Raw genomic sequence first — 15682 nt, 5'->3', positions numbered from 1 at the left:
GTTTGTTCGCAGTATTATCAGTACTGCGCAAGGAGTGAGAGAGTCAATTTGCTGTGGTAAATGAATACCTACGGAGTACCTACCTAGGTCCTCGTATGATTGGAGACCTGCGGGGCATGCCTACTGTCTGGATCTAAGCATCCTCGGCATGTGCTGAGTAGGTACCTTAGGTAGGTACCTGGACCTTTGGTGAGGTACGAGCTCCAGAGAGCTTGGGGGAGTCAGGCCAGAGCTGGGCGCGTGCCTCGCTTGCCCTCTGCCCCTCTTTGACCAAATTCCCTCGTGCCCTTGTCCCCTCTCCGTGTGCCTCCTGGCCCGCATGCTGTCTTTGTGGTTCTCGGAACCCACACCAGTCCAATCGGTGAGCCAAGCTCCTCCTTCATCCATTTCTCAGCATTTGCTATTCGCGGTGCATGACTACGAGACTTCTTAAGTGCGGTTCTGGGTCAATCGCCAAAGCTTGGAGACACTTCAGCCCTGGCCCAAACCGGTTTGGACGCTTGAAATCCAATTGCTACTGAAACTGTTGGACTCTCTACACTGTGCAGCCTCAGCCGCCCCCAAAGATCAGTCCGCTTTTCTTTCAGCTCTGACATTGGGTTGATATCTAACACCACTCCAACCTTCACTCGCAATCTCCTCTGAGAAACTGTGGTACTCATCTTTGAGTCGCGCTGAACAACGGGTGAAATTCGCCTCCTGACCATCACTCACGACCAAAACATATCCCTCCGGCGCTAGCATCCTGGCACCGCCTTTGCTGACCATTGCCTCATCGACCTTCTGCGACGCTTTGATTTTCCTACTGGAGAAGGCGATTCTGCTACAAGTCGACAATCTCCGACTTTGACCAAGCTTCTGCGCCAGGTGCGCACCTAGCTGGCAGAATGGACGGCGCGTTACACAGGGCGGTGGTGGACAAGAAGCCTATCCCGGAGATAGATTTCACCCTGCACATCATGGAAGATGGCTCCCAAGTGAGCACCCAGGAACGAGTTTGTAAAGGTATGTCGGAAACCTTGCTTTTCATCAAGCCTACCTCTGACCCAATCGCAGATGTTCAGGCCCCTGCTATGCAACCTCCTACAAACGAACAGTTCTGGTCATCCTCGGAACGATCCAAGCCCAACCTGTCCTTCTTGAAACAGCATTTCTACAGGGAGGGTCGTTTAACTGAAGAGCAAGCACTATGGATCATCCACGAGGGCACCAAAATCCTAAAGGCGGAGCCCAACCTGTTGGAAATGGACGCCCCCATCACAGTTTGCGGTGACGTCCATGGGCAATACTTCGACTTGATGAAGCTGTTTGAGGTGGGCGGAGACCCTGCTGAGACCAGGTATCTATTCTTGGGCGACTATGTCGACCGAGGATACTTCAGCATCGAGGTTTGTTTTCCTTAATTTCCCCCCTAACACATGTGGCTGACCTAGATAGTGCGTACTGTACCTGTGGTCCCTCAAGATATGGTATCCCAACACCTTGTGGCTTCTTCGTGGGAATCATGAGTGCCGCCACCTGACAGACTATTTCACATTCAAACTCGAGTGCAAGCACAAATACTCGGAAAAGATCTACGATGCGTGCATGGAGTCTTTCTGCGCCTTGCCTTTGGCCGCCGTTATGAACAAGCAATTCTTGTGTATACATGGTGGCCTGAGTCCAGAGCTGCACACTCTGGAGGACATCAAGATTGTAGGTCGTCCGCGATCTATTGGTGGACCAAAATTGACGCTGGTAGATTGATCGCTTCCGCGAGCCTCCCACCCACGGCCTGATGTGCGATATCCTCTGGGCAGATCCTCTGGAGGAATTCGGGCAGGAAAAGACGGGCGAGTACTTCGTGCACAACCATGTGAGAGGCTGCTCGTACTTCTTCTCGTACCCCGCCGCCTGCAATTTCCTTGAGAAGAACAACCTGCTCTCCATCATTCGCGCACACGAGGCGCAAGATGCCGGCTACCGCATGTATCGCAAAACCCGCACTACAGGCTTCCCCAGCGTCATGACCATATTCAGCGCACCGAATTATCTCGATGTTTACAACAACAAGGCCGCAGTCCTCAAGTACGAGAACAATGTTATGAACATCCGACAATTCAATTGTACCCCTCATCCATATTGGCTGCCGAATTTCATGGATGTCTTCACTTGGTCATTGCCTTTCGTCGGCGAAAAGATCACAGACATGCTCATTGCCATTCTCAACACATGTTCTAAAGAAGAATTGGAGGATGATGCAACAAGCTCCAACATGGGCCCCGAGACACCTCCGTTTGGGGCAGATCCGGAATCCACCGAGGCGAAGAGACGAGCGATCAAGAACAAGATCCTTGCTATTGGCCGTCTGTCGAGGGTGTTCCAGGTCCTGCGTGAAGAATCCGAGCGTGTGACTGAGCTGAAGACGCAGGCTGGTGGCCGCTTGCCGGCGGGCACCCTTATGCTGGGGGCAGAAGGCATCAAGCAGGCCATCCACAACTTCGAGGACGCGCGTAAAGTCGACCTCCAGAATGAGCGTCTGCCGCCATCGCCTGAGGAGATCGAGAAGCGAAGTGCCGAGGATAGGCGCGCTGCATTGGAAAGGGCTGCCGCCGAGGCAGAGAACGACACCAATCTGCAGGGGGTCGCCAGAAGGATTAGCTTGTGAGTACTCTGCCGTTTCGTCCTGTCAAACTAGACTAACATGGCTCAGCGGATCTGCTAACCCACGTGGCCATCGTCGTAAGGATTAGCGAGACGGTTTGTGGGAGCCTGCGAGCCTGGAATTCAAACAAGCGCCTCTTGATTGACGACTCAACGAATGCATGAATCCAACGTGATTGATCGGGACATGGGGAGACACAATCAAGTAAAGGGCCAAGCACATGATTGATTGGGTGCTAGGAATGTTGTGCTGAGTGGTCCGGGGAGAGCGGAGGACGTCACTGTGAAAACTCTAAGTGTCAAGGGCGGAAGTGGTTCGCTGACAGCTGCCGTTTCCCAAGTCTCGTCTCTGATGCCTGAGGCACCGCTGCGTTACCGCGCACTGCAGGCGCCAATGGTCGGCCTGCCTAGAGATGGGAGTTTACTTTGGCAACCAGAACAATAAAAGGCTCGAAAGCCCCGTTGCAGCCGCCTCTCGTTGCTCTCGCACACACACTCTCTATCCCTCTTTACCACTGGCGCCATGATTTGTGTCAGAGTGCCACCCGATGCTCAAGAGCCGCATGGAGGCAGGCATTGAGTATGTATGATTTCCAGGCCATCACATGCGGACCCGGCACCAAACATACCTTGTCCAATAGCCGAAATCTTCGCTGCTCGACACACAGCCATCTAGCCCGAAATGCAGCACTTAACGCGTCGACACGAGGTCCAGGCGCAGGGGCAGTGCTCCCAGGGCAACGGGGCAACTGGTGCCAGGGTCGTGCCGCTCCATCGCCGGGCGCCATGTTTTTCCGGGCGCTACGAAATGCGGCTCAATGGTCTCCTTCCCCTCCACCCGCCTACTTTAGACCTACCAGACCTACCTACCGGTCGCATACCATTATCGAGGACCCGACCTTCATTCGTTACCCAGTCACTGATTTTTGGATAATCATGTGCTCAACTTGAGCTTCTTCACGCATCGTCTTCGCTCTCGTACTGTCTTGCTTTGTAGCGGAGTTTCGGCTCATTGAAAACATTTTGGGAGCCCATGAGGCTGTCCTGACATCGGAAGGTGAGCTGCGCCTTATCTCGAGAGAGACTCGTCAATAACGTGCGAGTGGCGTTCTTAGGGTTCCGCTGAAGTGTGCCTTCTCTAGCAGCACTCTATGTGACCTCGTTTTGAGCATTGTGGACCATGGCTACCACACCTCATGACACCAGCCGAAGAATTGACCAGGCCATAGACTCTCTCAATGCTCTCTGGGATCTCGGGCTCCCAAGATTGCATGGAGTAGATGCCGATCTAGCCGACGAAACAGGTCGCTTAGCATCGAGATGCTCCAAGAGGATCAGATTCTTGTGCTACAGAGCAGCCGACATCGAAGCCATTCTCGCAGACTTCAATCAGAATGCCCGGCAGATTCATTCAGAATGGGTTTTCAAGCCTTCACAAGAGCGAGGCACTCTGCCAGTCCTTCCTCAGAGTAAGAGTCTGGTGGAACGCGACTTTCGAAGCAAACACAAATCTGGCGCCGTGCGACTGTCAGACACGCAGCGACATCAATTGCAGGAACGCCTGTTCAAGATCTTGGATGACAACTACGAGTTGGCAAAGATGACCCGTACCTATTCGACTGAAAGGGCTTCCTCAGCGTCCTTCATCACGGCACCGTCGACTCCCCCGAAGCAGAGCGCCACCCGCAAGCAGGAGCCTAAGACACCCAGACGCCAAGTTGTGAATGCTTCTGAAGTGACCGTGTCCAGATTTGAAGATCCTCAGCTCAAGAATCCCATGACAAAGTCGAGCAAGCGCACGCTGGAGTCTCCTGATGGGGTCAGTCTCACCCTCACACCTGACATCATTTGTACTTACTAATGGGTGCAGCAAAACAAGCGGCAGTACCGACAGCAGACATTGTCTCAATTTCTATCATTCAAGCCTCTACCTGCCTCTCACGTTCAAGCCAGCGTTGCTCCCGCCGCCCCATACACCAGTTTCGAGACTGCGCCATCTCCTGCAGTGTCTTCGGTTTTCACGACTCCAGAAGAACAGGACGCACCAAATCTCTCGAATGCGACCTCAATGCTTAGTCCGCAAGACGAAGAGTCCCAAGATCTGTTTCCGACACAAGATGTCATGGAATTCGATCAGGACGAGGACTTCCGAAAGTCGTATCATGAAGCATGTCTCCCCTCAGCCGCAATCGATTCGACAGACCTTCTTCGGAACACTCCTTTCAAAGTACACGCTAGGCTACCAGGGGAGCTCCCCTTCTGGTATAGCTGGGAACTCCATCGCCTCGCCCCATCAGCTGGCCTCAAGCCGGTTGAGCTGGACCAGATGGTTCGGCAAGAGCGCGGAAAGGATGACCCATTAGGTGCCAACTTGTACGATACAGTCAAGAAGATGCACCAGAGGAAAGACCAACGATCGCTGCCTGCGAGGTCGGAGTTGCCGACCTGGATGACCTCGCAGAACAGATACTGGGACGAGCAAACAAACAAGGTTGGGTATTTCACGGCTGCCCTGGAATGGAGTGATGACCCATCTCAAGGGCTATTCCAGTTGCGACTCAACCCAGTCCAGTTGGAGCAATCGTGTCGCCTCCACCGAAAGTTTGGCGCCGATAGGTTTATTGTGCTCTCCACTCCAGTCTTTTCTAGACCACCAGAGAACGTTCGATTACTTGACAAGGGCAATGGCGCGCTGCATGAAAAGATCATCAGCTTCCTGACGTCGAACCAACATTTTGTCGCGGGCCGCTACTGGAGAACTTGCTTTGTGCTAGACGAAACGCAGGAAACAAAACTGAAGAAGTCGAGTAACAGGATCGTTCTGTTTGCGGAAACTGGGTATGACATGCATCAGCGTGCTCCTGCCCATCTTGGCGCCTTCGCATTGAAAGATGGCATGCCACACCCACAGATCATGCTGGAAGATTTGATGCAGTGGCACATGCCAATAGAAGCCAACCACAAGTCGCCGGAGCTCAAACTCTTCTCGAGATGGGCTCTTGGCTTCTCGAAGACGATTCCTACTGTGGAACTCAAACCACACGAATTTCTCCACTTGCCCGACAAACTGGGCAACGAAGCAGTCGAAGAACCCGGCGGCAAATGGGCGCGTCAAGTCATGAACGATGGCTGTGCCCTGATCTCGTACCCACTGGCAAAAGCCATTTGGGCGGCTTCTGGCGGTGCCGGCGAAGTGCCTTCGGCCGTCCAAGCACGCGTTTCAGGAGCGAAGGGATTGTGGATCGTAGATTACCAAGGGAGGTTCCCTGATGTCAGTCAGCGAGGGTTTTGGATCCAGGTTTCCGACTCCCAATTGAAGATTAAACCTCATCCTCGGGAACGACTTGATGCCGACGCCACTCAGCGTACCTTCGAGGTGTTAAAATTTGCCCAAGACTGTATCGAAACTCGCTTGAACCGGCAGCTGATTACCGTCCTCGACGACAGAGGCGTGCCACGCAGCGTGCTCAGAGATGCGTTGGAAGAAGACATTAGATTGTACTCGGAATCCCTGACCAACGCAATGTCCGACCCCCAACGCCTGCGGCTGTGGATGCAGGAGTACGGCTATTCTTCTCCGTCCCAACATGTCAAATTCTTGGGGTCGCTTCCGGACGGCAAGCAGCACCAAATGAAGCTGCTGCTCGAGTCAGGCTTCCACCCGTTGCGTTGCGAGCAGCTCGTGGTATGTGCTAAACACTTGCTCAAAGACCATATGACCCGTTACCTCGAGAAGTTGTCCATCAAGCTGCCATATTCTACTATGGTCTACTGCGCCCCTGACCCATATGATGTTCTAGACGAGGACGAAGTGTTCCTGAGTTCCTCGACTCCTCTCGTTGACCCACGAACGGGGATCGGCGAGACCGCGCTTGATAATATTAAGGTACTGGTGGCTCGCAACCCGGCACTTCTGGCTTCTGACATACAGCTGAGAAAAGCTGTTTACAAGCACGAGCTGCGGAATTACAAGAACGTCATCTTGTTCTCAACACGGGGTAACAAGTCGACAGCAGCGCTTCTCTCGGGTGGTGACTATGATGGTGACACGGTTACTTGTATCTGGGACCCCAGGTTTACCGAGCCATTCTGCAATGCCGAGATGCCACGAATGCCCACACAAGCAGAATGCAGCATGGTCAACAAGTCCTGCCCACTATCAGATATCTTTCATGGTGGTCGGTATGATGCCCAATCGATGCCGAATTTCCTACAGCGCTGTCTCTCTTTCAATACCAAGGAAGGTTTTCTAGGGACCTGTGCCAACGAGTGGGAGAAGCTCGTATACTTCCTCAGTCGAGAACAACAAAGTGCCAAACTGTCACAAGCGGGTGCAATCAAACTTGCCGCGCTCGCTGGCTATTTGGTGGATAGCCGCAAGCAAGGCTGGTCCATCAGCGAGACAGACTGGTACTCATTCCGCAAGACCGCCACCGGCCTTTTGAGATTGTCTTCACCTGGCTACAAAGAAGGCAAGGCTCCCCCCAAAACTGCAGCGACTCATCTCAACGTGATCGACTACCTTACATTCGATGTTGCAGAAAGTGAGAAGGACAAGGTGCTGGCAGATATGCAGGCCCGCCGAAACCAGGCAGCAACATATGATAGGGATCTCAGTCAATTCTGGAGAAAAGAGGAGGAAAAGATGAGAATGGAGCAGGATGAGTTGAAGGCGAGGCGACTGCCGCACGCTGATGTCTCCGCGTACGGTCAAGGCACGCCTACGCTCTATGATATGTTGAAGGGTGAGGACGGGCTGCACGGTCACATAACCCGGTTGCAGGAGACATGGGAGAAATTTCGTACTCCGCCTGACACTAGCTTCAACTCCCAGAGGGGACACACGAAAGATGTCGACTATGCTGCTTCTCTTCGGGTGGTTTACGAGCAGTTCAAAGCCATCGAGCCGAAGAAGGTCAATCATCGGCTGCGGCTGCGGTACGAGGAGGAGGAAGAGGACCAGCATCCCTTCGCATACTGGACACTTCTCCGGGCGTCGTGTCTTTATACGTCGCTTACCACCGGCAGACGGAGTTTCCCGGGTTGGGCATGGCAAGTCGCCGGGCACGACTTGTGCGTCCTCAAGATGCTCCGCTACAACGGCAAAGTCATGCCTATGGTGGCGGAAATCCACGGACTGTTGAGAGTCGATACGAAATTCACCAAGCGGCTACTCGAACGCGGCGACAACGATGACGACGGGCTTGCCGAAGATGCCGACGAAGATTTCGTTGAAGACGTGACCAGGGAGTTTGGTTGAGCTTTGGCAAAGGCACATTGTAAACAATACGCGAGATACCCAGGGGTGTGTTGTAAGATACTGTGACTGATTTGTTTCTGGATTGAGTCGAGGGAGTTGGAAAGCTCAGGAATCATCAGGATCACTGGCATCCCTTGATGGGAACGAATTAATGAAATGAACTGGTGACTGCGAGAGTCAAAGCGCAATCAAGCATCCCTTCGTCTGGCAGACGTGGCGTGGCACGTTCATCTTCATCTTACGCCTTACGCCCTTGAGTCGCTTGTATCTCCCGAGGAATTCATCCAGCCTCCTTCTCCTAGCCCTTGCCTACCCTCTTCAATCAATGAGCATTCTTCAAGATGGCGACGGTCGATTTTCAATTTATTCCAAAACGCCCTTTTGACCGCTTCAACATGGCATCATCCGCAGTGTTGGCTGCGCAGTCTCCAGCATCACCATTGACAAGTCACGACCATGGCGAGGCAGAGCCAAAACTACACGGCAGCATACAGAATTGCCAGCGTCTGCTTCGTCCTCCCACTGGCTTACGGCATATTCATCATTGCCGTCTTCATGCGAGCAAAGGCCCTTGTTTGCCCGACAACATCTGCCGGCATTGATCTCTCCATTGCTTTTGTAAGTACGGCTGCAAGATCTGCATGACACCTCCAGCACTGGCTGACAGCCCCAGTCGCTACCTACCATCATCGTCGTCGGCACTCGCTGCTACCTCATTGTCCGTCAAAGGACCAAGAATCTGCAGACGATATCGCCATCGACCGCTTCCCCAAGACTTGAATCAGCCTGCAGCGCCGGCATACAGCTTCTTCTCTTCCTGTGGGTGATACTCGCCTGTGTCAATCTCCTTGTGGCTCTCAGAGCGCCTGTCTGTCTTGATCTGCCGTTGCCTGAGTGGCGGGACAGCCTAAAGGAACAGAAGTGGAGATATGGCCTCCCGTGTCGACTACATCGGGGACTTGTGGCAATGTCGGTGTTGATGGCGTGAGTAATTATGCCAACGTCCTGTGGAGGGAGACTCACTTCTGACCGCGTTCTCGAGCACAGCCTTGGGATCACCTCTCTATCATTCTTTGACAGTATTGCCCAGTCACCCACTCGACGCGGGACAAGCCTCGTCAGCTGTTACTGCACCTGTCGGCATCCTCCCAAGGACCACCAACATGCACCATCTATCTCTAGCGGTCACTCAGACTCGTCGCTCGGTAAGGATGATCCTCTTTATCCCATCCCGGGACCCCGGTCTGGCCGAGTCGAGCGTGAGCAATGGCAGCGGCGGCGCAACAGTCTTTCTTCTCAGAAGGCCATATACCCACACAGGTATCAGTGGCACGACCAGAGACCACGATATGCCTCGTACAACTTACAGGCCAGTCCGTATTCGAGCATGTTAAGATCGGTATCTGAGGGACATTGCCTGGAGCTGAGCGATCGGAACTCGTCCATGACATCTTCACAATCATCGAAGACTTGGGCCACCATGCCGTCCACCCGCCCGTCCACGATCTCGTCTTCTCGGAGTCGAGCAAGCAGCAATCCCGAAAGGGGGGACCTGCGACGAGAAAAAGCCGGAGAGGCATCTGCCACGACTGCTGGGATTCCAGACGTCCCACCCCTTCCCACAATACCGCCTCCAGCATGGGCGCCCGCTCTCCACCATACCCCGTTGAGTGCCGACCCGACACTTCGAGCACTCAGCACCGGAGCTGCTTCACGGCCGTCGTTGCCGCACTCGAGATCGTCGCCAGATCTGCTTGTCCAGCCACTAAACATCAAGAAGCGCGAGTCGTCTGCACCTACGTTGTCGGCTGCGACACCAGCGACGGACAACAATGCAGAAACGAAAACGGCCAGACAACCATCACCGAGAAAGCAATCTGCACCACCCATGCCATCAGGACCGCCACCACCACCGCCGCCGCCGCCACCACCGCCACCAGTATTCACTGCTCAACCCCAGCCAGGAACGTCTGCAACTCCCATCATACCAACGCGAGCACCAGGCCACTCAGTGGCGCCAGTCATAGCACGAGCACAGACCGGCACAAGCATCACCAGCCACTCCACCTCGTCATCGACAACTCCTCCCTCTTCTGGTTCCAGCAGTCTCCGCCGACCGAATCCCATCCGCTACCGACACTACTACCACAACCAGCCATACAATGGCGCCGGACTGTCACAGACACAGTTGCCCCTGCAACAGTACCAACATCAGCGCGTGTGGCGGCACCTCCCAGGAGGAGCCAGAAACCCAAGTGTGTATTCGGCAAGCAGCTACGGGACACGGACATCGACCATGACCAGGGGTAGTAGTACTGTGCACCCGGCAAGTTCGAGGCCCCTTACGGGTGGCCGGCAGCGATCCGGTGGCGAGGGTCTCTGTGCCTCTACCTCTTTTCCGCCAGAGGTAATCGTACGAGAGTCTATGGTCCCGGCTGTCAGGCCATGATGTTTTTCGTGGCACTATACTCGTATTGTGGAATCTCGGCAAGATAGAGCGACCGTACGGAGTACTGGACCGTAGAGGCAATGTAAGGGAGGACTAAATTAAGTTATCGGGAAGTGATTCATGGTCCACATACTATTGCTATCAAGTGAGATGTCAGGGGGCTACGGCTAGAGCTAGGGAGGGAAAGAAAGGCATCACCTCTAAATGAGGTAGACTAAAAGCAATGGCAAGTGCCGGGTAGAAATATTCTACCTCGTACCAATATATCGCAAAGATGCCGCCCTCGTGACTTCGTAAGGGATGTTCTATCCAAACGGGCATCTCACGTCGACCACTCGCTCATCTTTTGGAAAAGGGACTGTACCTAAGGAAATGCTCTCCTTGACATGTCATTGTCTCAAAAGTCTCTATCTTGGTCTAGACCAGTGCGGACGACTGACCCTGGTCCAAAGCCATCTACACAATCAGTACGCAGTACAGGTATGCCTACATAGGTACTTTTACCGCACGTAGCATTGGCATATCAATATCCGTAACCATCACTCTTGGGCCCGGCCCTACACCGTGAGAGGAATGCATGCATGCATGTATATCTTTCGTGATCTGAACGTGACGTGGCGTGACATGACGACATAGAACAGAAACAGACCCGATCAAGCACACTCACATGCATGCATGATCTGCCCTGCCCTGCTCTGCTCTGCTCTGATCCGATATGATGGAACCGACCTTTTCTGTTCCTCTTCTAATGCACCAACACTGGCACCAGTACCAGCACCAGCACCCTTTTGTGACCTTGTGTGACCTCTGGCGCCCGTGGATAGATACGACTTCGCTGCTCACGTCATATCTCTATCCCCTTCTACCACTGCCTACTCCTTCCCCGTGGGAATCTTGAAGAAAACACCCTTGGCCTCCTTCGTCGGCGCCCGGTCACATCTGTAATACCCCTTGCGGTCGAACTGGAGGAAATCGTCCACTTTGACGTCCCAGACGTTCATGTCCGCGACGGCCTCGGTCTTGAACTCGCTCTGCTTGGTCAGGAAGTCTTCCCAGTGCGACTCGTCCTCTTCGGTCAACTTGTCCTTTGCGAGCAGGTGGTCAAAGTCGACGAGCTCGACGGGCACGAGATCCTGGTCCTTCGACAGCCATGTGATTTTCTTCTTCGTGGCCTTGAAGTCCCCTTCCAGGTGGAGTTCCAGCGTCATGGAAGAGACGTTGCCCAGGTTGCTTACCCCATCCGCCACGCCGTCGGCGGTGGTTGAGGAGGCAGTGGAGTTGGAGTATTCAATGTCGCGAACGTAGGCGTTGCCCCAGTTCATGAGCGTGATTTCTTCGTCTTTGGCGAAAGTGCGGGCGTCGTCTTGCTCGATGAGGATGTTCTGCGAGTAGACGACCTTCTTGTCGCCGAGATCGTATTTCGCGTGCTTGGGCTTCGTCTCCTCGTATGGATCGTCTTGCGGGAGATTGGTGATCTTACATACGACGTGGTTGCTGTCGATCGCCGTGTACCTCGCGGCCTTCAGATCGATGATCTTCTTGTTCATCGTCCAGATGGTGTGCCAATCCATGTTGACTACATTCTTGCTGGGGCCTTGGGAGACCATGAAATCACGCAAGCCCTCGACTGTCATGCCGCGTCGCCTTATGCCCCGGACGGTGGGGAACCGTGGATCATCCCAGCCGGACACCACGCCGGCGTTGACCAGCTTGGTGAGTTTCCTCTTGCTCATCAATGTGCGGACGAATTGAATTTTGGAGAAAGTCCATATGTAAACAGGTCGCAGCTCGAGAGCCTTCAGAATCCACTTGTACTGTGCATCTTGGTCGTTGTACTCAGTTGTGCGGAGCGCGTGCGTGACACCTTCGAGGGCATCGACGACCGGACAGGCGAACTGATAGGTTGGGTAGGCCTTGTATTTGTCACCGGTACGGTGGTGGGGGGTTTGGGTCTTGGGGCAACGGAAGATGACCGGATCGCGAAGGGAAGCATTGTCGTTTGCGTGCGAAATTTTGGCGCGGATGCACCATCGTTTCCCTTCCTCGGTGCCCTTCTTCATTTCCTCGAATCTTGCTAGGTTGTCCTCAATGCTGTCATCTCGGTGGACGCTCGGCTCACGTGCCAATCTTTGTGCGGACATAACGTCGCCGGGGGTGTCGTCAGCGTACGCCTTGCCGGCTTGGATGATCTTCACACAGTATTCATCTATCTGATCGAAGTAGTCGCTCGTATATGAAATCACATCCGGTTGGATCCCCAGCAAGGCAACGTCCTCACGGATAGCGTCTTGAAACTCGGCATTCTCTTTCTCAGTGTTTGTGTCGTCGAACCGAAGGATCATCTTTCCACCCGGGTATTGAATATGTGCGAAGTAGTCGTTCAGCAGTGCGGCTTTGGAGTGCCCGATATGGAGGTAGCCTGAGGGCTCGGGGGGAAATCGTGTGACGACGCCGGCGGCGGCGTTGGGAAGCTCCATTTGTTTGACTTTGGGGGCTTTCTTGCCCTTGGAACCTGAGGCATCTTTGACTTTGGGAGGTTTGTCCGTCATTTTGGGCAGAGTGTAACCTTGAAAGAGGGAGAGTGAGAGGAAGGAGGGAGGGATTGTGAAGTAGACTCATTCCAATCCGCCGCACTTGGAATATTTCAGATGCGCGGGGAAAGCGAGAGCCTCGCGTAAACTTGACAAATCGGCCAAGCCAGAGTCTAATTGGCCACTCATCTGCGCGAGGCTGCCGCGATACGAGTTAATCGGAGCTGCGTTGGACTTTTGCTTCGGTCTCAGTATTTCGAACTGACGACCAGATCCGCTTCGCGCGTGGGACATCGATGCCCATGGAGATCTCGCGCAGCCTGTCAAGGGCGACGAGGACCTTTTGTCGACTCACAACATCTTCCTTTCTTGCCCCTCTTCTGACTCGGACGACGGCGCCATGCATTTCGTTTGCGACTCGCTCCTTCTCATGCGGTCCCATACTTTCAGCTCCGGGTGGGCCTCGACAGCTCACAGACAAAGAGAGAGCAGCGAGGGAAAAGGTCAAGCGGCGGAGGAAGAAGCATCGAGCGTACAAGCAGCACAATCTGAAGGACATGCAGCAGTTCACATTATGCGAAGCAATGAGGTAGAACCCGATACTCCTCTCCCGTCGTGCCGCTGCTAATCTCTGCCCCAGATATATCAAAGCCTTTGAGCTCGGTCAGAATCCCGATACCCCTAAATACGACATCCACGTCAAATTGCGCACGAAAAAGGACGGCCCCATAGTCCGCAACAACGTCCGTCTCCCCTACCCTGTGAAAACCGACATTAAAATCGTGGTCGTGTGTCCACCGGATTCGAACGCCGCGAAAGGCGCCCGTGCCGCCGGGGCATACCTGGTCGGCGAGGAGGAGGTTTTTGAGCGCATCAAGGCCGGGAAGATCGACTTTGATCGAGTCATCGCCGTGCCAGAGAGCCTGCAGAAGATGAACAAAGAGGGTATTCCTAGGATACTGGGTCCCCGCGGGTTGATGCCGAATGTTAAGATGGGAAGCGTGGTCACGAATCCAGGTCCCGCCGTGAGAAACATGATGGGTGGAAGCACATACCGGGAGCGACAGGGGGTGGTGAGGATGGCGGTAGGAAGGCTAAGTTTCACGCCGGAGATGTTGAGGGATAATGTCAAGGCGTATGTCACCGCGGTCAAGAAGGACGCGGCTGCACTGAGCGATCAGATTGCCAAGGAGGTGTACGAGGTGGTGCTGAGCTCCACGAACTCACCGGGCTTTTCGCTCAACGGGGATTTCTATAGGCCGGGACCTGGAAATGCTACGCCGCAGCAGCTGGCTGTGGTCTGAAGAACAGGTGTATAATATGCACAGCAGCGGCGCATGGGTATCAAAATTGGCTGTTATCACTCGGCGATGGCTGCACGAACCTGCAGCATCACCTGTTTGGTCTTGACCTCGGGCTCGCGCCTGATCTCCATATCAAGGTCCGACAAAAGGATCTCTTGCATCTTCCTTATGCGGCCTTCTTGTGACAACATAAAGGGATGTTGCGGACTATGCCTCCCCACCAAATGCTTCAAAATGAGGAACTCCTCCGTCCTCCACTTCAGACGTACTGTCATGCCCATAGTGTCATCCGAGTCGTATTCGTCGTCGCTCTCGTTGATCGTCGTCTCTTCTATCCATTCCTCGCTCCACTGCTGTTCGGCGCCATTGTCTTCGACCTGAGCTTTGGTGACCGGTCCGCTGACTTTCGGTCTCGCAATATTCAGCTTCTCCTCCAAGGCGTCTAATCGTTCCGCCACTTCGAGCAGCGCTCGTCCGATACTGGTCTCCTGCCTGATCGCTTTCTTCTGCTTCAACAACTCTGCTACCTCCTCCCTCCTCTGCTCCACCAAGTCCCTCAGACCCTTGACATCCCTCTGGAAACTCAACAACCCAACCCTGATATCCTCGATCTTTTCCTCGCCACCGGAAAGGGTACTCCCTAGGGACAGGAAATCCTGGTAGTTGTCGTTGACCAGGTCGACGAGTTCCTTGTTGAGAGTCTGGCTCAACTCACGTAGCTCCGTCTGGAGATCTTCGAGGGTCTGAAAGCGATTTGACAGGCTGGAAAGGAAGACTGCCGCGTCGAAGTCGGGAGCAAGAAATGACGAGCGGTCGAGAGGTTTCGGGAACGGGAGAGAGGTGTCGTCGTTGTCATCGAGGTCGGAGCCCGAGTCGGAGTTGCTGAACTGTGCGACATCGTTAGAGGTGCCTGGTGAGCGACGGGAGGAGGTTGGGGCAGTACGAAGAAGCGGTTGCTCATTGTGACTTGCTTCGGTGGTTTTCAAGGTCGTGCTCGTGCAGAGATGTCCATGTCGTAGTGGAGTGAGGGAGGGAGGACTCGAAATCAGCTCCACTTGCCTAAGGTAGAGCCATCAGTGAACTTCTAGTCGACCCCTCCCTTCCGCTAGAGTACGTACGAGTAAAGGTACAATATATGTTACTAGATACTGTATGAATGTGACTGGAGGGCCAGAATAATGTTACGGTGGAACGTTTGCCCCATCACGCAACTCGATTCTACAGCGGAGTACGGAGTTAACTTTCTTCGCGATATGCTCCTCACCTTCACTTTCTGATGGACTCCGTGCCACTACATGCATACACCAACCAACACAAAAAAGAACCAAAAACTGACACCCGAACTCGCCGATATAGCTCGGTCGCATTCGAGTGTAAGGAAAACTCACCCTTTTCAAGGTTGGTTTTTGTTTTCTGGGTTTTGCGTTGCTTGTTTTCTTTTCTTTTTTTTTTTCAAGTAAACTGCCCTTGCCCGAACTGTACCCAGCAGGTATCC

At 53.8% G+C, this 15682-nt stretch overlaps 6 protein-coding genes across 6 annotated transcripts; 4 read left to right on the top strand and 2 right to left on the bottom strand.

Moving 5' to 3' along the window:
• Positions 1-887: 887 nt before the first annotated feature.
• Positions 888-2647, top strand: G647_03672 (serine/threonine-protein phosphatase 2B catalytic subunit; the record flags this gene model as incomplete). The annotated part of the gene is made up of 4 exons (XM_008728017.1): positions 888-1005; positions 1057-1388; positions 1438-1695; positions 1742-2647. 4 exons carry the CDS (start codon positions 888-890, stop codon positions 2645-2647), a joined length of 1614 nt encoding a protein of 537 aa, XP_008726239.1.
• A 1176-nt stretch (positions 2648-3823) lies between these two features.
• Positions 3824-7903, top strand: G647_03671 (uncharacterized protein; the record flags this gene model as incomplete). The annotated part of the gene is made up of 3 exons (XM_008728016.1): positions 3824-4299; positions 4393-4462; positions 4514-7903. 3 exons carry the CDS (start codon positions 3824-3826, stop codon positions 7901-7903), a joined length of 3936 nt encoding a protein of 1311 aa, XP_008726238.1.
• A 1480-nt stretch (positions 7904-9383) lies between these two features.
• Positions 9384-10213, top strand: G647_03670 (uncharacterized protein; the record flags this gene model as incomplete). The annotated part of the gene is made up of 2 exons (XM_008728015.1): positions 9384-10121; positions 10151-10213. The coding sequence occupies 2 exons, from the start codon at positions 9384-9386 to the stop codon at positions 10211-10213; spliced, it is 801 nt and encodes a 266-aa protein (XP_008726237.1).
• A 1011-nt stretch (positions 10214-11224) lies between these two features.
• G647_03669 (glutamate-tRNA ligase) lies at positions 11225-12901 on the bottom strand (the record flags this gene model as incomplete). The annotated part of the gene is made up of 1 exon (XM_008728014.1): positions 11225-12901. One exon carries the CDS (start codon positions 12899-12901, stop codon positions 11225-11227), a length of 1677 nt encoding a protein of 558 aa, XP_008726236.1.
• A 539-nt stretch (positions 12902-13440) lies between these two features.
• G647_03668 (ribosomal protein L1) lies at positions 13441-14187 on the top strand (the record flags this gene model as incomplete). Its single annotated transcript, XM_008728013.1, has 2 exons — positions 13441-13472; positions 13524-14187. The coding sequence occupies 2 exons, from the start codon at positions 13441-13443 to the stop codon at positions 14185-14187; spliced, it is 696 nt and encodes a 231-aa protein (XP_008726235.1).
• A 56-nt stretch (positions 14188-14243) lies between these two features.
• G647_03667 (uncharacterized protein) lies at positions 14244-15148 on the bottom strand (the record flags this gene model as incomplete). Its single annotated transcript, XM_008728012.1, has 2 exons — positions 14244-15074; positions 15110-15148. 2 exons carry the CDS (start codon positions 15146-15148, stop codon positions 14244-14246), a joined length of 870 nt encoding a protein of 289 aa, XP_008726234.1.
• Positions 15149-15682: the final 534 nt, after the last annotated feature.

This window comes from Cladophialophora carrionii, assembly GCF_000365165.1.
Source record: "Cladophialophora carrionii CBS 160.54 unplaced genomic scaffold supercont1.3, whole genome shotgun sequence".
Classification (NCBI taxonomy): domain Eukaryota; kingdom Fungi; phylum Ascomycota; class Eurotiomycetes; order Chaetothyriales; family Herpotrichiellaceae; genus Cladophialophora; species Cladophialophora carrionii.
This window is presented reverse-complemented; position numbering and strand designations above follow the sequence as displayed.